At 34.1% G+C, this 22,080-nt stretch overlaps 3 protein-coding genes and 2 long non-coding RNA genes across 7 annotated transcripts; 3 read left to right on the plus strand and 2 right to left on the minus strand.

Moving 5' to 3' along the window:
- Positions 1 to 1,316: 1,316 nt before the first annotated feature.
- Positions 1,317 to 1,837, minus strand: LOC124303404 (uncharacterized). The gene is made up of 2 exons (XR_006907914.1): positions 1,631 to 1,837; positions 1,317 to 1,540 (listed from the first exon to the last, which is right to left on the minus strand). It is a non-coding gene; the product is annotated as an uncharacterized LOC124303404 (long non-coding RNA).
- A 154-nt stretch (positions 1,838 to 1,991) lies between these two features.
- LOC124303399 (serine/threonine-protein kinase polo) lies at positions 1,992 to 7,651 on the plus strand. Its single transcript, XM_046760551.1, has 7 exons — positions 1,992 to 2,235; positions 3,199 to 3,423; positions 3,634 to 3,851; positions 4,099 to 4,394; positions 4,568 to 4,861; positions 6,333 to 6,733; positions 6,874 to 7,651. Exons 1-7 carry the CDS (start codon positions 2,143 to 2,145, stop codon positions 7,069 to 7,071), a joined length of 1,725 nt encoding a protein of 574 aa, XP_046616507.1. The 5' UTR covers positions 1,992 to 2,142; the 3' UTR covers positions 7,072 to 7,651.
- LOC124303403 (uncharacterized) lies at positions 7,187 to 9,261 on the minus strand. Its single transcript, XR_006907913.1, has 2 exons — positions 9,036 to 9,261; positions 7,187 to 8,968 (listed from the first exon to the last, which is right to left on the minus strand). It is a non-coding gene; the product is annotated as an uncharacterized LOC124303403 (long non-coding RNA).
- On the plus strand, positions 8,805 to 11,556 carry LOC124303401 (60S acidic ribosomal protein P0). Its single transcript, XM_046760555.1, has 5 exons — positions 8,805 to 8,911; positions 9,257 to 9,350; positions 9,868 to 10,278; positions 10,443 to 10,787; positions 11,338 to 11,556. The coding sequence occupies exons 2-5, from the start codon at positions 9,297 to 9,299 to the stop codon at positions 11,476 to 11,478; spliced, it is 951 nt and encodes a 316-aa protein (XP_046616511.1). The 5' UTR covers positions 8,805 to 8,911; positions 9,257 to 9,296; the 3' UTR covers positions 11,479 to 11,556.
- A 4,016-nt stretch (positions 11,557 to 15,572) lies between these two features.
- Positions 15,573 to 22,023, plus strand: LOC124303396 (glutamate--cysteine ligase catalytic subunit). 3 transcript variants are annotated; one of them, XM_046760548.1, is made up of 10 exons: positions 15,573 to 16,049; positions 16,971 to 17,080; positions 17,364 to 17,549; positions 17,778 to 17,950; positions 18,165 to 18,382; positions 18,497 to 18,865; positions 19,126 to 19,476; positions 19,724 to 19,905; positions 19,997 to 20,196; positions 20,273 to 22,023. In XM_046760548.1, the coding sequence occupies exons 1-9, from the start codon at positions 15,900 to 15,902 to the stop codon at positions 20,172 to 20,174; spliced, it is 1,917 nt and encodes a 638-aa protein (XP_046616504.1). In that variant the 5' UTR covers positions 15,573 to 15,899; the 3' UTR covers positions 20,175 to 20,196; positions 20,273 to 22,023. The 3 variants fall into 3 exon arrangements, with proteins under 3 accessions (XP_046616504.1, XP_046616503.1, XP_046616505.1); XM_046760547.1 differs by having other exon boundaries at positions 19,997 to 22,023; XM_046760549.1 differs by lacking the exons at positions 15,573 to 16,049; positions 16,971 to 17,080 and adding an exon at positions 17,170 to 17,277 and having other exon boundaries at positions 19,997 to 22,023.
- Positions 22,024 to 22,080: the final 57 nt, after the last annotated feature.

Genomic DNA, 22,080 nt, shown 5'->3' on the forward strand with positions numbered 1-22,080 from the left:
AATATTGCTACAGAAAAATTGAATGTATTGTTTGTTAAAAAATGAATGCAATATATTATTCCAATAAAAAACTCTTCACATTATTTTTCATCTGCGGTATGATAACATTTTTTGTCTGAAAATAGAACTGCCATAATATGAATTTCCACCCTTGAGAGGCAATAATGGTTGATTAAATGAATATAAGGTGACAAGAACTTATAGTGGTCTCATGAAGAATCATTGATATTTAGGGTTTCGATTTGATCTTCAAACAATCAGTCCCCATCATCTCGCGAATAAATACAGTAAATATTTTCCGAAGTTTGATATCGTGTGAAACCTTTACGAAATTATTAATATACTTGTACTAGGTGAAATTCTGATTTTCAATTCAGTGTTTAAAAAACTTTAAAGGGGTGGTTTACTTGATTACGACGTTCTCGTATAAATCTCCAAATACCGAAATCACGTATCTCAAGCGCGAAAAAAGGGCCCAACAGCCCCATTTTATACGCAATTCTGAACAAACACACTCCGATATAATTTCATTTGACGCAAAAATAAAGAAATGGTATGGATTCTAAGAAATCGCAATAGTAAATTCGTAGAATTCATGCCATTTCTTTATTTCTGCATTAATTGAAAATGTATTGTATCGTTTTTGTTCAGCATTACCTTCTTCACGTTTGAGATATGCGGACTTTGATATTTGGAGATACATTCGCCAATGTCGAAATCGACCAGGGTACCCGCTTAAGGTACTGTACTCAACATTTTATTGGTCCCGTCAATTCGACGATATAATACACGATTGGGTAAATATCTAGCGTCTTGCGATTTAGGTGCATATATGACAACCGCTAAGAACGCGTGACGATGCGGGTAATTATACATTTTTAATATCTAACTAAAACGGTCGGTTCCGTTAGTTTCGTGTTGCGTGGCACATTTTTGCTAGTAGTGTGCTTAGGTCCGAATTTATTGGCCAATCAGATTCAACCTGTATCGTCTTTTAGTGAAATCGGCATTGGCTCGATATAGGCGGTAGTGTCAGTTTGCAACTGACAATGAATATTTTTCAAACTCTTATTCCTTTAAAGGAAATAATAGTAAAGAAATACAAAAGGGATTTTTTACGATATTTATTTTTTTCCGATATGAAGCATACAAAAATGTTACGTGTGGAACGTGAAAGTAAGTGAATATTCGGACAACTATAGTATTGAGTATTCAGAACGGCCAAGCATCCAAGACTATAGTTGTAAAAACGATCGAACTGCTGTTTGATTAGAAATTAGGATTTACACGATATTGTTTTTACTCCAATAAATCCCTGATTTGAATGTTTTGACCGGTATTTTGTGTTTTTTTTTTTTGTTAGTCTTTACCAGCAAATTGATATGTGGTCTTCAATGTCATACATCATACGATGTCTGGTCATTTATTCCTCCAGGTATGAGTGTATCAAATTTGAGTAATATTATTTGGATTAGAAAATCTGAATACATCCCACAATAATGCCCATAAAGTCGACACCAGCACAAAGATTGGCAAATTTCTGTGAAGCACGAAATATTTTTTCTCGATATGAAGCGGTCTTAACATCAATGAAACTTATAGGATATATCAATTATATCACCTCACATACCGTGTAAAATTTTCAATAAAAATCACGAAAATTGGGTTTCCCTAATTTTCGAAAAACGAACGACGTTTCGTCAGTTTTCGAAAATCTTGAACTTTCTCTGCATATTTCAAAAGAGTGCAAGAAACTCTACAAAATTTGACCAAGATCTTGGGATATGTTCCGATATACACTACGAGCACTGTTCAGTGCTCTTACTGATCAAGTTTAATTAATGCTCATCGAAAAATACTGTACAGGCTGCCCATGGGTAAAGCCTCGATGGCGAAGCGTACCAACAACAGAAAATTCGGATGTCACGTGACAAGTGGGACGTACGCTATTGGCTGGAACATCTGGATTCAAACATTAGAATCCGTTGCCCGTTCAACACGAAACAGCAGCCAGTTGAGGGCGAGTAACCAAGAGAAGCGGCCTTCGGTGTTACTACGTGTCTTATAACTGTGATTTTAACCGATTTCTAAGTTTTATACCTATACTGGACTGTGGCTCGAATTACCCGGATTACAATAAAGATGTCTAAACATGACAAAGACAACGTTATTCCCGATATAATCCACGATGGAAATACGGGAAAGAGCTATATTAAAGGTCGTTTCTTCGGAAAGGTGAGTCTCCTCGAATATTAATCAACGTGTTGTCTCTCTTGCATCCTTCCCAAGCCGAAAAATAGCAAAATCCTCGATCGCCGGCTTTGAGCGCGAAGCCAAAAATGAGTCGATCCTAAAGCCATTTCAACTTTCTGGGAATCAGTAGATTGAAGGCGAATTGATCAAACAATCAGATTCTGACACAAACACATTAATTCCTTCGAACAGTATTGCGGGACAACTGATTTATCGTTATTACTCTCTTCTTTTCCGATTAATCATTCTTCTCTGTATTACACATCAATCTAAATCTTTCGTTCATGTTTTCTTTATTCCTTACAACTAATTACACTACGTTTTGCATGCAGTGTCAATAGTCCTGATTCGGGCTTCTGCAAGGTCAAATTTTTGAACACTATGCCACCATCAAGCCCATTGTTGATTTTCTGTTGTGCCCGGAAATATATGCTCTGAGAAATTGATGTTATTACTGGTGGATTAAGTCCAAAACGTCATTCGTCATACAGCTTTCAGCCTTTCACCTAGATATATCCAAACACTTGTTGCTCTTAGCCTTGTAATGTTTTTCAAAAAAACATTGCTGTATTCAAAACCCCATCAAGCATTACATTAGCAGTAACTTACCATTCGAAATTTATTTGCTAATTTCACATAACATGCCCGCAAATGTCAGATAGAATTATTATTTGCCCAAAAGATATCTTTTAACAGTAAAGTAGAGCGTATTAGTCACCCCGTGAATTCTGATATACCTTCAGTTCTAGGCTTCCTAATAATTTTATTTAAGCAAAACAGAATTTTGTGAAACAACTTTGTATCAGCTAATATTTTAAGGAATCATTTGATTAATAAAATAGTGTTTAAGATGAATCTTATGAATGAAAATTTTATATTTTATAATGAGGAATGATCACAAAAAATATGTTGTGGCGAATCTGTATTGTGTTATATTTTTTCTAGGGTGGATTTGCAAAATGTTACGAGATCAAGGAATCGAAGTCTCATCATGTATTTGCTGGAAAAATTGTACCCAAATCAATACTGACAAAAGTCAATCAGCGTGACAAAATGACGCAGGAAATACATATTCATCAAAGTCTCACACACAGACATATCGTCGGGTTTCATGGATTCTTTGAAGATATCCAAAATATTTATATCATATTGGAACTTTGTCGTAAAAGGGTAAAGATTTCACATCAACCTTTTATATTTTATGCATCTTTTCAGAGAAAGCCATATTACTTTTTCAAATGTAAGGAATATACGTTTAATTCATGTAAGACTTCTAATCACCATTTTCTTGTTTGCACAATATCAGACACACTTTCCTCCAGTATACAAATTGGAATACCATGGCGATATATATCTGATTCGTTATACTTATTCTTTCAGTCAATGATGGAGTTGCACAAAAGAAGGAAAGCTCTGACAGAGTGTGAAACACGCTATTACATGAAACAGATCTTGGATGGTGTCGCCTATCTGCACAAGAATAAAATAATACATCGAGATCTGAAACTAGGGAACCTTTTCCTAGACGACGAATTACAAGTAAAAATAGGTGACTTCGGATTAGCTACAAAACTAGAACATGATGGAGAAAGGAAAAAGTAATCTCCTTATTCAATTATTATTATACGTTTATGGGGATCAAGTTTGTAATGTTAACATGGTGATAATTGAAAAATTCATTTCTTTCATTCCTAAAGTTCCAAAATAGGTACTTAAGAAAAACCTTTGTTATGTTAATGTTATCCACTTCAAGCTTTATTTAGAGACATAATTGATCTAAAACTTATTCCAAGTAGCTGGTCTTCGAATGTTAATAAACTACTTTGATTTAATTTCGGAAAATAGAACTTTGTGCGGAACTCCAAATTACATAGCTCCAGAAATTCTGATGAAATCTGGGCATTCCTATGAAGTTGACATCTGGAGTATCGGATGTATAATGTACACTCTTCTTGTGGGAAAACCACCTTTCGAAACATCAAGCCTCAGGGAAACATATGCTAGGATAAAACAAGTGCAATACAAAACTCCAGCTTTTCTAAGCAAAGCTGCAATGAATATGATTGCCAACATGCTTCAAGGGAATCCCACTAAACGGCCCAGTGTTAACAAACTGATCAAAGATGTATTCTTCACATCTGGTATGAAATATTTACTTTCTCAGGTTAAAATTCATAAATTAGAAGCATAAACAGCTGCTTCGTACAGAAATAACCAATTTCTTAAAAGTGAATGGTACCGTACGATTTAAGTGTACAAATGAGTTGTCTGAAAGTCAAGAAATTAAATTCGTTATTATTTACCAAATTCATAGGATTCTTGCCAACAAGTCTTCCAATATCTTGCCTCACAATGGCACCTCGTATGGATGCATTGGAAATGCACAATCAGCGTAAGCCGTTAACTGAAATGAATGGAAATGGATGTGGAGATATAAATGATGTCCTATTCAGAGTTCCGCAAAGTCCTGCTCTCAAGGGTAAAGGTATCGAAATGAGTGAAGAAAAAAAATTGGGTCTCGATATAAAGAAGATGTTACTCACACTAAAAGAACAATTAGCAACTGTACTCAAAACTAAGCCTGCCGTGGACCTCATCGCTTTTGGAGGTACATAGACATATATGACGCCACACGAAAAGTAGTAAATTCACATACTATTCCAGCCACAAATATTACACTACTAACAACCAGTTTTAATTTCACTAATTGATACTGTATATTTCCAATACAGAACGGCCAAGATCCTATCAGATTACCCTGGAAACATCAGGCATGGTTCTTCCAATCCGTGTATAATATTAATATACAATGTGTCTTTGTTCAGTAATCAATGCTTCTATTGCTGCAAATTGAGGACCTATAACAGGGTGGCGACAGACTAAGAAATCCAGGAATAGTCAGGAAATTTCGTCTATCGGGAAAAGTCAGGGAATTATGATGGATTGTAGGGAAAAAACATACTTTTTTTTTATAATTCGTTTTCAGTCTTCAGCTATGCTTCGTAAATTCAGTTAATCTAACTTTCAGAAATGGTATTGTTTAATCTCTAATTATTTTGTGTGAAACAAAGCAATACTATTTGTTTTTTAGATCCAAATTTATATATTCAAGGTGCGCAATTTCGCGAGATTTTGGTCATAAAAGCTGCCCAATATTACTTAAGTTTTGTGGGAAAACTTCAAAGAATTCTGAATTTTCTGATGGGAAAAGTCAGAGAGTTTTATTTGAGCAAAATTGTCGCCACCCTATTATATCTACTTATTTCCAATATTTAAGACTACAATCATTACAACTGAACCGTTTTAGTTTGAAACAGGTCACCAACATTCTAAGTAAAAATAATCAGTGAAAATTGTCCTGGTCAATCATCAAATTTTCGTAGCATGACTAGAAACTTTGCTCGTTTGAATTACCTTTATTCATTTTTAATCAACATATATCTGAAATTCATGCAGAAGTATCTCTATTACAGCAGATTGTTGAGTGTATCTGACTTTTTGATTGAAAACAAAGTAGATGTACATGTAAATTATTTTCACAAAACATCACCATACTTGTTTCTGGAATTGCTTTATTTGAGTCTGTATAAATACTTTGACTCTTATTTATTACCTGTTCTATTATCAACCAGTGATAAAAATGTTGGTCAGTTAAATGCATGACAGTAACAATATTGATGTGCACTGTTTCCCTGTGAATGAATTGCTGTTAACAGAGAAATTATTTGATACAAGTGTGTATTCTTTCTGTCAATACCTATTTAAGGTGAACAAAATTCCATTGCTCTTGAACTTATTGCTATTGTACTATAAGCAGTCTCTCTCTTAAGGTTCACACCTACTAAATTTGACGTATTTAGAGTGCATTTCACTTTATTTTGGTGTTTTCTGAAGTTGAATGAGTAACTTTTCAACGTGATATTTTTTTTTCGTCGTCATCGATGGTTCAACAACTCATCTCTGTCTTCCATTGTTAAACACACATTGTATATTGATGTGTACGATACTAGATTTTTCAACGTGAACTCCAATGACGTGGTGTTTTTTTCTTTGTTTCTTTCTTTCTTCAACTACTTTAGATGAGATGACAGATCCAGATGCACAACCATTTGTTTGGATCAGTAAATGGGTGGACTACTCAGACAAATATGGCTTTGGATACCAATTATCTGACGAAGGAGTTGGTGTGATGTACAACGACGGAACACGTCTGATAATGCTTGCGAACGGTTTCAATGTTCATTACATAAATCGTGAAGGATCAGAAGAATACCATACAGTTAAGGACTATCCGGGTCACCTGGACAAGAAGATGAAGCTGTTGAACTATTTTCAACGTTACATGAATGAACATCTAATGAAAGCTGGGGGATCGGTGGCTGTTAAGCAAAGTGATTCAATGTCCAGGATTCCCTACATGCATCAGTGGTTTAGAACGCAAAGCGCTGTAGTTATGCAGCTGACTAATGGATCTGTACAAGTAATTATAACTCACACAGTTTTTCTTTTTCATCTCTGACATCCATCTGTTTGTACAATGTGAAAAAATTGTGGAGTTCGTATGAACATTGTGACTGGCCAGTGTTGCATAAATATATATGTCAACTACTTTTTTTTCAGATAAACTTCTTAGACCACACCAAGATCATAATGTGTCCTTTGATGGCTGCCGTCACATACATTGATAGTGAGAAAAACTTCCGAACTTTCAGATTCCAAACGATTCAACAACATGGTTGCACTTCTGGACTAGCAAAGAACTTAGCTTACGCTCATGAAAAAGTTGGTTTTATGCTGGTTACTCCGCAATCACGATAGTTTCATAACTCAATCTAGTACTGATTAAAATAATTAAGCTAATGATTAACCATATTATCATCCAACGGACGAGTAAGCGACGCCACATTCAATGCAAGAAATTTTAATGTCTCTCAACTTTTTTGAAGACACTTTTTATAATTACTGCTAGCTAGGTATCCAGACAACCTGTTGTTAATTTTAATTATGTATTATTTTTTATGGATAGGTCTATAGTATTTTTCTATAAGCTTTTTTTTATGTGTCGAAAAGTGAGAAAAGTAGTAGGTAGAAGTTGATAAAAAGAAAAACCAAGAAAGTGGAAGAAACTTTTGTGATCATTGAATGATATTTCTAAGCACAAAACGAATAACTATTGAACTTTTAAGTGCGGATGAAATTAATTATATGTGATCCCACCTTAATAAGATATATACGTACACATCATGCATTTTCAAAGCTGGAACTTAATATGATTGTGCTTTCTGAGGACACAGAATACTGGCACTTAGTAAGGTCATTTATTTCAAAAGTACAATAAGCGTGCTACCTCAGATTATTATTTAAATTTTAACAAGTTCAAGCAGGCCAACATTTCTGTTCCAAGGATTCGAAAAAGGGGGTTCTATAATAATTATAAATTAAGAGTTGGAAGAAAATGAAGGACTATTACAATAGATCAGTATCTGTACGTTATCCTTGTAAGGTATCTCAATTGACTTGTTTAAATTTAAGCAACTGTACATACGTAGTGGTTAATTACGTCTTAAAAGGAGTACGATGAATACAAATACTAATCTTCAGAAACAAAAAGCTTCAATATTTCTAATTACGGAGATGAAAATTTTCACTACTACTTTATATTTTTATACATAAATGATTGCGCAGACCCCCCAAATCAATGTCGGAGTGTAATTGTACAAAATAAACTGCCTGCACATGTACATTTTTCATCTATTAAAGAACTTATTCATGTAAATGTATTCGGTTTTTTTTTCTTGTTTAAACATTTTAATTGTATCTATAAATGTGAGGGCAGTTTGTTCTGTAGCGTCTGGTTACTTCACACTTAAGCGCAGTATTCAATAATAATAATAATAATATTAAAGTTTCAATTTCATATTTTTTTTTGTGTGCGAATGGTAAAATTACCTATAACTTCATAAGGTCAAGTTACTCTGGTAAGTCACTTGTACGTTCATAACAAATTTAATTTAACTCTATCTGTTAATGCTATATAATTTTACAATTGGTGAACGTGTACAGGCATATTTTTTAGTGTAGCTCAATATTGTAGAATAAAGAATCACGTGCAACACTATCGTTACTTAGAGATACCTCGATATAACTGAAGAATTCCACAGTCAATGTGTGAATGTAAGTACATATCTCGAAATTATTTTCGTCCCTGGGCATGAGAAATTTTAGTTAAGAAACAACAATGCTGACAGATTTACTTGATTCAGGAAGTATATTATACGTAATGATTATTATACCAATATTTCAATAAATAAAATCTCCTTAGTTGAGTGTTTGAAAAGTGCGGTTACCTACTAATAACAGAGATGAGTAGGCGAAAGTTTGGCCTAGGATCCCTAGATTGGATTATTTACGGTGCGTTCCGAAATTTGTTGGCAGCGCTAAAAACTTCCTAAGATAGAGGCACAGCCAGTCATAAACTCGAGAGCGTGAAAGAGAATAAAATTACCAACAACACGAAGTGTGGATTTCGGAACGCACGTGCGATGATGGTCGCGAGTTGATTGGTTGGCATTAGAGACATCTCGTATTTCCTGGCATCCTTGCCTGCGCCAGGGTGACATCCGCTTTCTCTACCATTACGCCCGTTCATCCTGCTGAGGTACGCACGTTGATTATAGTCCCGATTTGTCGTAATTTCCACTGAATCCGGCACTTCCTAAAATCACAATAATATGAAAACTATAAGTTATCGCAATCGATTTACAGAAAATAATGTTCATTACCATCGATGGGAATTGTTTTACATTAAAATGTGCTGAAACTTGTTGCGAACATGTGCTCGTGGCAATCAGGCCACGCTTCACATATGCCGACCGGCTTTGTCAACCTGTGAGCTGACTAAACTTTAATTTTACTCAAACCAGCGGTGTCCTAGAATACGGTACATGATTCTCATGGACCAAAAGAATATGTAATGTAACCTCGTTCTCGTTTTTTTTTTTAGCCCTTAAACTCCTTCGAGGTATCCCTACACGCACGTAAAGATGGGTAGGGAGGACAAAGCAACATGGAAGTCAAACTACTTCACCAAACTCATTGTAGGTAAACCATAGTTCGCCGTTGAAATGAAGTTGATTCGTTTATGTCATTATAACTTCACTGCATTCAGCTATTTTCTTATTTCGGTCATCAACTGAAGAAATAAAATTATAAGTTACTGTGCTTGCAACACATGTAGCTATATAACTTTCAATAATACACTTATTATAATTTTTCAATCCCAAGAATATATTACAGATTTATTGCATGTAAATATAAGGTTATACACACAACATTTTTTTTACAAAAATTAAAAAAGTGATTATATTTGATCGGGGATAATAGAAATTTCAATTTTATCAAAGGAACAAAATATCTAAAGTTGCAAAATTAAGAATATGTATCACACGAAAGAAAGAGAACAAATATTATTATTTGAGTAAAAGATATATATCCATCATTTGTTAGATTAGTGGCATTATTAAAACTGTTCCATAAGTATTACAAATTTTTGAAAACAAGAGTACACAGCCCTGATATCTGTTATTCATTTTCGTACTATCTTGATGTTTGCAGCAACTTCTGGATGACTATCCAAAATGTTTCATCGTGGGCGCAGACAATGTTGGCTCAAAACAGATGCAGCAGATTCGTATGTCTCTACGTGGCACCGCAGTTGTGCTTATGGGCAAGAACACCATGATGCGTAAGGCGATTCGCGGTCACATTGAACGAAACCAAGCATTAGAAAAACTTCTACCGCATATCCGTGGCAATGTTGGATTTGTGTTCACTCGTGGAGACCTGGTCGAAGTTAGGGACAAGTTAATTGAGAACAAAGTTCGTGCTCCAGCTAGGGCTGGCGCCATTGCACCATTGAGCGTCATCATCCCTGCTCAGAATACGGGCTTGGGTCCTGAGAAAACTTCTTTCTTCCAAGCTTTGAGCATCCCGACCAAGATTTCCAAGGGTACCATTGAAATCATTGTAAGTACCATGGCAAAACAATAACAAGAATTTGAAAAAAATTTTATATTTAGATATATGGAATTTCTTATTGAAATTGGACTTAGATGAACTCATTATATTTATAACATTATGTAAAGTAACAAGCATTCCACTGTGTTCTCAACTCTAACTTAATATTACAGAATGATGTGCACATTTTGAAGCCTGGTGACAAAGTTGGAGCTTCAGAAGCTACCCTTTTGAACATGTTGAACATCTCTCCTTTCTCATACGGTCTTTTGGTTGAACAAGTTTACGACTCTGGCACCATATTTGCTCCTGAAATCTTGGACATTAAGCCCGAGGATTTGCGCGCAAAGTTCATGGTTGGTGTTGCCAACCTGGCTTCCGTCTGTTTGGCTATTGGATATCCTACCATTGCGAGTGCACCTCATAGTATCGCCAACGGGTTCAAGAACTTGCTCGCCCTTGCTGCTACCACGGACGTTGAGTTCAAAGAAGCCACCACCATCAAAGAATACATCAAGGTGAACTGTTTTTATTTTTACATTGCAATTATGAATAATATAAAATAATACAGTTCTACTTATCAGTAACTAATGAATTAATGATGAAAGCCTCACGCGTCTGAAGAAAAGAATTCACATGCTAGAGCTAGAAATAGCTGAACCCACTAGCATGCCTTTTCTCAGTTGATATTTCGCGTTGAAACGCTGTCTGAATAACTTTAACTGTACCTCAATTTTTATTGTGGCGCCAGTAGCAAGTAAATTTTCGTCATGAAATTTTCCATTAATCACTTATTCAAGTCCAAGTAAAAATGCGTTCTGCTAAATTTTTAAAAATATTTTGAAGATGTGATTTATAGTTTTATGTAAAACATCTTATATATTTCTTTGGTACCTATGAATGTTTCAGTAGCAAAATTTTATATATATATATATATAATATTATTTATATTGTGTGTATTATATATATATACACACACGACAAATGATTAGATGATGACTTGAGTTACTACGGTACTTGAAAGAAATACCCATCTGTATTGACAAACTTTTGCGTCCATTGCCATAGGATCCCAGCAAATTTGCTGCAGCTGCTGCGGCTACTGCTCCAGTTGCTGCTGCTGCGGCCCCAGCTGCAGAGAAGAAAGAAGAAAAGAAGGAAGAATCTGAGGAAGAAGATGATGACATGGGATTCGGTCTCTTTGATTAAACTATCAACTGTTCGACCTTGCATATGTTGCTGACGAAGTTTTATGCTGGCGTCTAAATAAAGTTGAAGAGAACAAAAGATTTTTTTCTCTGGTTGTCATATGGCTGCCAACCCATTTCCCGTATATCATTATATTCTTAAGCACAGGCATAGCCACGTACATTGAAGTTCGCCCGAAGTTGGAAGAAGTTAAAGGCTCGTACAACTGTGACTTGGCTGGTAACGTTTTCATTGAAAATAATATTTTATCACAAGCTGTGCGAGGGAATGGTTTCTTATTACGCAATTTGATGTGTACATATCGCATATGTAAGTATAATATGAGAAACGATAGACGTTAGTGCACGAGTCACAACACCCGATTAAGTTAAAGCTTCGATTAATATTGCGCAGGTATGTAAGATTACACATCTGTATGGTGATGGATAAATGTACGTAACTGATGAATTATTTTTCAGAAGTATAAATGTGCGTTCAAAATTTTTGACGGCATTGGCAGTTCAAAGTTCTATACTGAAGGTAAGTTGCATGAAACCATGGATAACGAAATATCGTGAGTTGTAATTCAAAAATTCATGAAAACAACTCCCTGTTGCTCCCATTAAACGTCTTATACTGTGTACAGGTTTGTGACTCCTTTAAAAATTCCACATTCCATATTAGCAATTTTCTACAATTTTGTAATATTGGTTAAGCATTCCAAAATTGCTGCTGATGAAATAAGTGAATATTCTATCACACAAATTGAACAAAAGATTTTGCACGCAAAAGCAAAGATGTCGATGGACTCAAATCATAAAGAAGGTTATTAAGAAAAACACTAGTACACACGGAACTGAAAAACTTGCTTTGGAAAGTTGCTCAAATTGGAAGGCTTGAATTGTGGAGCAGATCTCGTTTACAATTGATCTAAATCACTGAAGTTGTACTGTTTTGAGTTTTGGCCGTGAAAAATAATGGATATAAACTAATAATGAAAAATTTTTGACCAAACTTCATGTAAATTGAATAAGAGTCTTTTAGAGTAACTATACTTTTTTTTATGTCTATATGGTCACTGTTTTATAAACGAATGTGTTAATACGGTCTGACAACTTGGTGCTCATCTCCGAGGAATATTTAATTTTCCAAACACATTTCATCCGATTAGGCTTAATAATTTCTTAGGGACTGTCGATGAGGACCTTGCAGCGAATGAAATTTTTTCTAACCGGATCCATTTCGCACTTTTATTAAATTCTTCACCTGTCCGTAATCTGTGGTACTCTCATGAATAAAAATGTTTCTATAAAGAATAATTCTATGATTTTATTAAATATTTTCTAAAATCCAGAGGAATAAATTTAATCTATCCTATCGAAGCCTGCAGCACACACGCGGAAACACCCTGCTGTAGACTTTCGGCGAGTCATTGTTAACATGTACGTCACAAACTTCATATATATTTATAAAGATAAGATGTGGAGGTGGTTCCCACTCCTCACAACAAACAACAGCGTGTGTTTTGTAGATTTATGAAGAATAAGTCACTCACTCTGCTTCTGAGTGACGTGACATCATTACTTCATCACTTAAATTATACTCATTCAAACAGGCTGTGAGACATAATGACTCAGGGAAAATGAATCTACAGTTATATGTTAATGCGAATAATTAGTTGTTATATAAATATGAATCTGAAGTTTATGTGTCGCACCTTTCGTGCAATGATTATAACGTAAACGTAAAAGAAAGGATGACTCGATTTTCATTAGTAACTGATATCTTTCTATAAATATTGTCAAATGTACCTTGGTGAATTAATGTCCAAATCAAAGTATCCAGTTGTCTGTGCAGGGTGTATAATATAATCAATTTTGAATAACTATGTCGGTGAATTTAATTACTCGATATTAAGCTGATAAACACTTACGTTTACAGTCGCACTGTAATTGTGATACAATTACAGATAAGAAGGTACAAGTATGCAAGTTGCAACACACACAGTTCAATACATCTCACTGATGCGTTCGAAAAATAAATTGCGAAGCAAAAAAATTATTTTGCTAAGACGGATTGTGAGTTAAAATTTGTAAAATAAATTATGCTAATGCTTGTGTGATATCAGAACCTTATAGAAGTCAGGCCGTGTTAAAAATGATATTAATTGCTAGTTTTGAAAAAAATTGGGAATATGCCGAAAACTAATTTGCGAGTGGCGAAACACGTTCTTAACGAAACAGACGTATTTTGCGGCCACAGATTAAAAGACACGGTTTGGCAATTACGTATGCCTATAAATAACGAATACATTCATTTTAGAAATATTTGATTGTGGCAATTAAAGACGTTTAAACTTTTAATTGAATGCAATTTACCGATTACCTACATGTCTCGTTCATACCAAGACTCGGTATAAAATGATTAATAAAATTACCAATCACCACAATAAGATGGCAAAAAACGATTAAAATGGCTGTATGAAGACATCATGTCATAACCATAATTTTTAAATTTATTGTATGCCTGTGTTTACAGTTTTTTACCGTATTCGAATAGCAATTTTTATAAGACAAATATAGATAAAGAATGCTATCTTGATAAAATTTTTAGAATACATAGGAGTTTTCCCGGCGAAAAATCACTCTTGCATTACTGTAGGTCAACATTGTAAATTTTTCCGAATAATCATTCAGCGGTGCGTTCAATTCACTCGATCTTGTTCTTGTCTAGAACTAAAAAATGGTATCAAATGTTTGTGAGCGAATACTCTGGGTTATGGTGTAATTATTTACGATAATTGGGCTAGATATTATATATACCTATGTATGTATGTGCATTGTATTTCGAATGTAGGCATATCACGTTTTCACCTTGAATATCATAAAAATTAAAAAATCCTTAGGTTTGCGTCACTCCGATTAGTGATACGGATAATACTTTGCACCACAATCCCTCCAGTTTCGTTGTCATCGTTGATGTATATTACGATATGGTTGCAGTATGATCAAAATGTGTACTTAACGCTTATGGAGAATTCTACGCCGTTTCGACCAGCCTTTTTTTCTCCTGCGTAGTAGTATAATAAGAAAGAAATAAATGTACATAACTTTATAGCTCTTTTCAAACACTCGCGAGTGATTGCAGTGTTTCGAAATATTGAACACTTGAAAGATTGCTTGTTCATGCCTGTATCACAGAATTTCGAAGTCGTATAAAAAAGTATGTATATAATATAAGTATATAAGATGGATGAAATTGACGACTTATCACAATCGTCCTGTCTAAAAAACTGTTTTCGAAAATTTTACCAAATTTTACACGCCGAAGAACGAGAAAAACCAACTTTTTCAATCAACGAAGTGCATTTCACTTGCATTGAAAATATATCTTCTGAACGCTGATGCGGTCATTTATTAATAATCATAACTGGACAACGTAGGACGTAATGCCATTTTGACGAGGCGCAAGAATCAGTAGAAATAATTGTTTAGATAGGATAGAATTTAGAATACGAAGACCTGTTTACAATTATGTATCCGGCATACCAAAACTGCGATCACTGAGTTGCTACGAAAATGAAAAAAATTATAGTACATTAATTCACTTTGTCGTAAATATTTGAATTGTAAAAATAGAAATATAACCACGGTAGAGATTTTTTCGGATCTGTTTTATATCAACTTATAAATATACGTTTATACACGTATGAATTATGAGTTACGATAATGTAAGAACTGACAATTCTCTCCGCGTAACCTTGACACCGATTGACTCGAACAAATATCAAGACAGCAATTAATGTTTAATTCAGAACTATTTTTTGTCACTCTTTTTTCGACAATGACGAATTCGAATGATTCTGAACATCGCGCGGCATGCGAAAAATATCGTCTGCTCTTCGGAGAATTTAAACGACGGTCATGCGTATTATGAGGCAGTTATAAGCTATATATTCCTTATACCATAAAAAAAGGTGAAGTACAACGGTCCGAATTCATTCAGCGCCTAATTTCTATTTAAAAAAAAGCGTAGAAAACCATTTCTTATGAGATACGCGATTACATTATATAAGTAAATGAAGAAAAAGAGTGTGTGCAACAAAATGGCCCGTAGCTGATTTCACAATCAGTTGTCATCGCAGGCCCACATCGAACACGCGGATTGAAGGATTTGACATTTCCGAGGAAATGAATGAAACTTTATTGATTAAAAATTCTTTGATTACCCGAGAGAAATATCAGTTAAATAAACAAGACCTAGCCTTGTAGAAACTGTCTGATCGATCGAGGAGCAGGAAATCCAGTGACTTCCGTGATAGACTTGCTACAAGTCGGACGGCCTTTCATTCCTCATCTACCTTCGACATAACGTGTACAAAGTTTCGTTGTTCGACTGAGTAAATTCTTGTATATAAGTGTAGAATAACAATAACTGGTAATATGGGTCTTCTGACAGAAGGAAGTCCCATGAGTTGGGAAGAGACGAAAAAATTATCGGATCACGTGCGAAAACACGGTATTGTGCAATTTATTAACCTCTACAAAAGATTGAGAGACAGGCAAGGAGATGTTCTCAAATGGGGCGACGAGGTAATAAAATTTTACTTTGTTTTATCACTGAAAATACTGTTTTTATTTTCTAAGAATTACTTCGCGGATCCGTATTATTTTTTAACTATAAACTTATATTTCTTATCGTGGGCCACTTTGACGTGGGCGGTTCATAATTCGAGGTTAATGCGAGCTCTTCTTATTTCGAAAAAAATTCAATAATCAAATTCAATTCTAGTCTAAAACTAACAATTGTTTCATTTTCTTTTTCTCTAATGTAGTTGATACCTTTAATTATTTATAAACTTCATTCAACGTGATCTTCGTTTTATTTCTCATAACTAGTATTCATCAGTTTAAATAGTATCAGTAGAAGATATATTTCACTTGATTATGTGACATTGTATAGTTTTCGAATCGCTAACGGATATTTGATCATAAGGACAGCATGAAGGACAAATGTTGCACGTCATTGGGCAATAAAAACATTCATACCACTTTCCATAATTCTATTGCTCTAGAATTCCGGCTGTTATTATTCATGGAGACTTGTAAATCTCTAGACTACTCATATGTTGTAGAAATAGGCCAATTATAGTATGGTTTTTTTATTTACATTCGTGACCAAGCCAAACCTGGTCGCATGTAAGTCTGGTTTAGACCAAGAAATGTATTTATTTCTAAATTTAAACACCTTTGAGGTTGACATAGAAACATGATGTGATATTAAATACAAAATAGTCGAAATTTGGTCGACAAATCATATAAGTATAAGTATCGAGAAAGAACAAATAACTCAATTCATTTTTCAAACGAGCAGTTTTTGTGCATATTTTTTTGAAATCCTGAGATATTTGATGCTTGTTCAGGCTAATTGCATTGCTTGGATTCCTTTGGCACACTTGATTTCTTCTGATGACAAATCAAATATAATGGTTGACTTTCTTGTTTATCTTACAGGTTGAATATGTTTTGGTAAAATTTAATGATGAGGAAAAGACCGCGAAGGTTAGCTTACGGGCAGAAGAAATTCTGACAATACTTAATGAAAAAGAGGCCCAAGATCCGAAGTGAGTGTTTCTGTTTACTTTTTTTATCTATAATATCCCCAGTGGATTAGCAAATGACAGTATCAAGTAAAGATCAAAATTCTGAAACTACAACTCAAAATGAATCACATCAAAATGTTTTGACTATCAGTTTCTAAACACTAATTAATCTTGCATTTTGTCTAATTTAGTCTTATGCTAAGATTCTGGTAACCAAGGTTAAAGTAACAATTGTTTTGCTTAAAATCCAGAATTGGCTAGAAATCAAATAATGCTAAATATTATTGTTCTGGTTCTTTCATAGTAACGTGAAATCTTTGTGGAGGCCAGAATATGGTGCTTATATGATTGAAGGAACACCTGGTAAACCATACGGTGGCTTACTAGCACATTTTAATGTTGTGGAAGCAAATATGCAATACCGGAGACAAGAAGCAAGCATGTTATTACAGCCAGGTGAAACACTGATGTCATTAACTAGTTTCCCGAGGTAATTTTTTCAAGTAATTACTCAAAACACTTCCGATAAAAAAATTTAGACCATTTGCAGTTCTTTATGATCTAATTTGATTAAACATTTCATCATATGTAATTCGAATCTGCCATATAATTCTACGTAACAGTACGATAAATTCAAACGATGAGAATTGCGTGATGAAGAAAAAGTCTGATATTTCTTAGAACATAAACAATAATAACTTACAAAATAATTTTACAGGCTGGGAGCAGCAGATTTCACCGATCCACCGACAAAACCAACTCCAACTAGTGGCGCGTCAAGAAGCTTGTTCTTTCCTGATGAAGCTATATTTCCTGGTCATCCTCGCTTCAAGACTTTGACGAGAAACATTAGACTGAGGAGAGGTGAAAAAGTGGCTATAAACTTACCTAGTAAGTTTACAAGTATTAGTAAAACTAGTTAGTCAAGAGTAGCAATATATTTTATATTTAAATGAATTTTCCGTAGACGATATACTCATTTTATAAGATACAAAAGTTATCACAAGTCAACTGAATAAGTTAAAAGTATTTCACTCTTTGAGCTTGTTTCCAACTGTCAGGACTGATCAAACCATTCGATTAGAAACTAATACTACTCTTCTAGTTTATCCAGATGAAAATGTTCCTCGGACATTTAAAGAAGATTTTACGTTATTGGGAGATGATGGAACTAGTGAGCGAGCAGCAAAAGAAAATCATGTGTATATGGACGCGATGGGATTTGGGATGGGGTGTTGTTGTTTACAATTAACTTTTCAAGCCTGTAACATACAAGAAGCACGGACATTGTACGATCAACTTACTCCACTATGTCCGATAATGGTCAGTGAAATATTGAATTAACAACTGAATAGAAGCACCATCAGATATCAATGACAATAGTTCTGTATCTAATTATGAGAAAATTAAAAATTGTCCTATGTTTTTTCAAACCAGCTAGCTTTGACAGCGGCAAGCCCACTGCACAAAGGCTATGTAACAGACGTTGATTGCCGATGGAATGTCATATCATGTTCTGTCGATTGTAGAACAGAGGAGGAGCGTGGGTTGAAGCCACTTAAAGAAAACAAGTTCAGAATCAGCAAATCTAGATACGATTCAATCGATTCTTACCTCAGTGAACAAGGCGATAAATATAACGACGTTCCTTTAACTTATGATGAAGAAATTTATAATCAGCTTTTGAATAACGGGATTGACAGATTGCTTGCACAGCATATTGCCCACTTATTTATTAGAGATTCAGTATCGTTATTTACAGAAAAAGTTCACCAAAATGATGAAACCGATACGGATCATTTTGAAGTGAGTTTGGTATCAATCATGATACAAGTAATAGTAGTAGCTCAGTAGTACCTGAATAACATTTCAGGGTGGCGACAGAAATCGGAGTACAATATTACTCAAGAATCCCCTGATTTCCAGAGCTTATTTTCACTGATATAGAATTTGCTGATTTCTGAGTTCTGTCACGACCTTGCATTTGTCTCTAATCAAAACTGCTCTTAATTTGAAGATATTCTTCTTTTATCATGCGTGGAAGTACAGAAATTTTATGATTACAGAATATTCAATCAACAAATTGGCAAACGATGAGATTCAAGCCACCTCCTCCAAATTCCCCAATAGGTTGGAGAGTAGAATTCAGACCTTGTGAAGTTCAAATTACAGATTTTGAAAATGCAGCCATAGTTTGCTTTGTAGTTTTACTGACAAGAGTTATACTTAGTTACAAATTGAATTTACTTATACCCATCAGTAAAGTTGATGAGAATATGGCTAAGGCACAAAAACGAGATGCGGTTAAAAAGGAAAAATTTTGGTTCAGAAGAGATATAACATCTGATGCGAAGCAATGCCCAGATAATGAAACTGAGTATACAGAATTTTCAGTGAATGAGATAATTAATGGAAAGGTAAGAAATTTATTCTAGAATTTACCTACGTACCTGAACATGTATGATTTTTCTCTTTGTTTTGGTGAATTTAATGTCATATTGTGATTGTATCAAATTTCCAAAGCCCTTAAAAATTGAACCTATTTAAATGTTGTGAAAACACTGTTATATGTTTAAAAAAAATAACATCAAATCCAGGAATTCTACTCAACTCATTGTGTTTTTAAGCCCTACAAATATTGAACTGTAACTTATGTTTGAACAGGATGGCGATTTTCCCGGTCTAATACCATTAGTGAATTCTTATTTATCCAGTATGGACGTAGATGCTGATACACATTGCACAATTCAAAGGTATTTGAAATTGATTCAGAGAAGAGCTTCTGGCGAACTCATGACAACTGCGGCGTGGTTGAGAAACGAAGTGCTCACGCATCCAGAATACAAGTGAGCTTTTGAAGTCAATTTTTACTTTTTAGAGTATTTTCACTCCAATACAGAACACAAGCGCATTACATTTTGTATTTGTCAATTCCAGACAAGACTCTGTTATAACACAACGGATCAATTACGACTTGCTGAAAAAAGTTCATTTGGTACAAACGGGTGAATTATCATGTCCCAAACTTCTTGGACCATGTACAATCTCGAAAACTACTGAAACCATACCAGCAGCGGTGGCTAAAGCAGAAAAATGTTCAACGCCAGAGTGTTGAGTGTTACATCCAAGTAAAAAATGTAGCATTTTTGTTTACCTATTGTTTACCTATTACGTATTATCACTATTCTTTAATTTTGTTATTTTACTTTAAAGGGAAACAACTGATACTTGAAATATGTAAACAGTACTTACGCATTGCATAAGGTACACAAACAGTATCGTAAGTAATAAAATATTTTATTAACACATAATGCTAATGTGTCAACTTTGAAGGAGATTCAGGTGAAAACTTGTGTACTTAGATATTTCGTTTGGGGAATGCCATTGTTAAAATTTTTCTGTAATACTGGAATCACCCTCTTCATCTTAGATAATCCAATGGTAATAGCATAAATTATATTTTTTTAATTGACATTGAAGTGGGTAGTACTGATAAAATTCCATGTAACTTGTTTTCAACAAATTGATAGAATAATTATGGTGCTTTTATAGATAGAGGCAATGAAGTACATGCGTAGAAATATGGTACTGCTACATTGTATCTTACTCTTTCTTGTAATTTTATTATAATTCATTACACATCAGTAATACTATACATGATTATCAAGGCTACGGAGTTTCTACACTAGAGCAAAGTGCATCTGTATATATACATATATTAATCTATATAATTGAACTTAGAGGTGTTGAAAATTAGAAATAACAAAGCCTACTCTAGAAAATAATTAGATCTCATTTTCTTTCGATTTACTCAATTTCAAATAATTATAATCTTACAATTGTACACACTTGGACTTATTTCAAATCATTTTCAATGGCGATGTATCTTTTGAAAAGTTTAAGAAGTAGGTATGATTGAATACCAACATGGACTGTGAAAAAATTCAATTACTCTGCTAGAAGTGTACATAGCAAGATACAAAATGATTACTTACTTTCAGTCTATTTTAGTGTCGTTTCACTTTCACCAATCCTTTAATTGGTCAGGTTTGAAAAAGTTAAATTTGTTAAAGATGCTATTGACGTCTTTAGTACACAGCAAACTTTCTTCAGTCCCAAAAACAAATATATAATGCACTATTCGTAAATAATTCACACACTTCGTAAATATTGCGATTATAAAAAATTATCATTTATTGTTTTCTTACCAATGACAGTTTTGCAAATATCACAGCAGTAGTATTCAAGTTGAAACTATAACTACTAAGAGAACATTACGCATTTCTTTTTAAAAAAACGTTATTGCTGGCAAAAAAATTTATCTTTGATTATATCCGAGATTTGATGACAGTAACGGAAAATTCTGAATTAGGCTAACATTACTAACAATATGATAAAGAGTAAAATCTCTGAGTTGAAAATCTCCAGATTTTTCCTCAGTTCCCCTTTGTTATCTTAAATTGTTAACAGCACTCTATGTACACGTAGTCATTCCATATGATACAGAGAACAAATATTATCATATATTAGATCTTTGAATTTAGTGAAAAACACATGGGGTATCATGATTATTTTTACCCATCTGTTTTGAAAACTAGGCTTTGCCATTAAAGAAAGTGTATTTTTCGTTAGACTGTTTGTGCCCTGTTAGATTTTTAGTATTACGTCACAAAATGGAGTCATTCCACATGATACATTAAGAAAACAGAGTCCTAATTTGTGCAACGAAAGTTAGTTGAAATAAAAATCAGACAAGTATTGCACAAAATGTTGTCATACGTAACATCAAGATTTTTGACATCTAATTTTCGTTGCACCTTCTATTATTTACAATTGCCACATATGGGGTGTTTCGAAAATATGATACAACAAATTGTAATTTAGTATAAGTAGAACATGTACGATCATTCTATAGAATTTTTATACACGCTTGTTATGTTTATGAAATATACTATTATTTTGTACTCGGTGTGAAAAAGAGGTAAAACAAACCAAGACAACAAAATGAATAAACGGCAGTA

The sequence above is a fragment of the Neodiprion virginianus genome, chromosome 4 (genome assembly GCF_021901495.1).
Source record: "Neodiprion virginianus isolate iyNeoVirg1 chromosome 4, iyNeoVirg1.1, whole genome shotgun sequence".
NCBI classification, from domain to species: domain Eukaryota; kingdom Metazoa; phylum Arthropoda; class Insecta; order Hymenoptera; family Diprionidae; genus Neodiprion; species Neodiprion virginianus.

Bases quoted from the DNA above. Each gene is read 5' to 3' on its own strand.
- LOC124303399 (XM_046760551.1), top strand. From the start codon at position 2,143: ATGTCTAAACATGACAAAGACAACGTTATTCCCGATATAATCCACGAT. The intron at 4,862-6,332 runs GTACATAGACAT...CAACTACTTTAG, and splicing joins GGACCTCATCGCTTTTGGAG to ATGAGATGACAGATCCAGAT. The intron at 6,734-6,873 runs GTAATTATAACT...CTTTTTTTTCAG, and splicing joins TGACTAATGGATCTGTACAA to ATAAACTTCTTAGACCACAC.
- LOC124303396 (XM_046760547.1), top strand. From the start codon at position 15,900: ATGGGTCTTCTGACAGAAGGAAGTCCCATGAGTTGGGAAGAGACGAAA. The intron at 17,550-17,777 runs GTAATTTTTTCA...ATAATTTTACAG, and splicing joins TCATTAACTAGTTTCCCGAG to GCTGGGAGCAGCAGATTTCA. The intron at 18,383-18,496 runs GTCAGTGAAATA...TTTTCAAACCAG, and splicing joins CTCCACTATGTCCGATAATG to CTAGCTTTGACAGCGGCAAG.
- LOC124303401 (XM_046760555.1), top strand. From the start codon at position 9,297: ATGGGTAGGGAGGACAAAGCAACATGGAAGTCAAACTACTTCACCAAA. The intron at 9,351-9,867 runs GTAGGTAAACCA...TGATGTTTGCAG, and splicing joins ACTACTTCACCAAACTCATT to CAACTTCTGGATGACTATCC. The intron at 10,279-10,442 runs GTAAGTACCATG...TTAATATTACAG, and splicing joins AGGGTACCATTGAAATCATT to AATGATGTGCACATTTTGAA.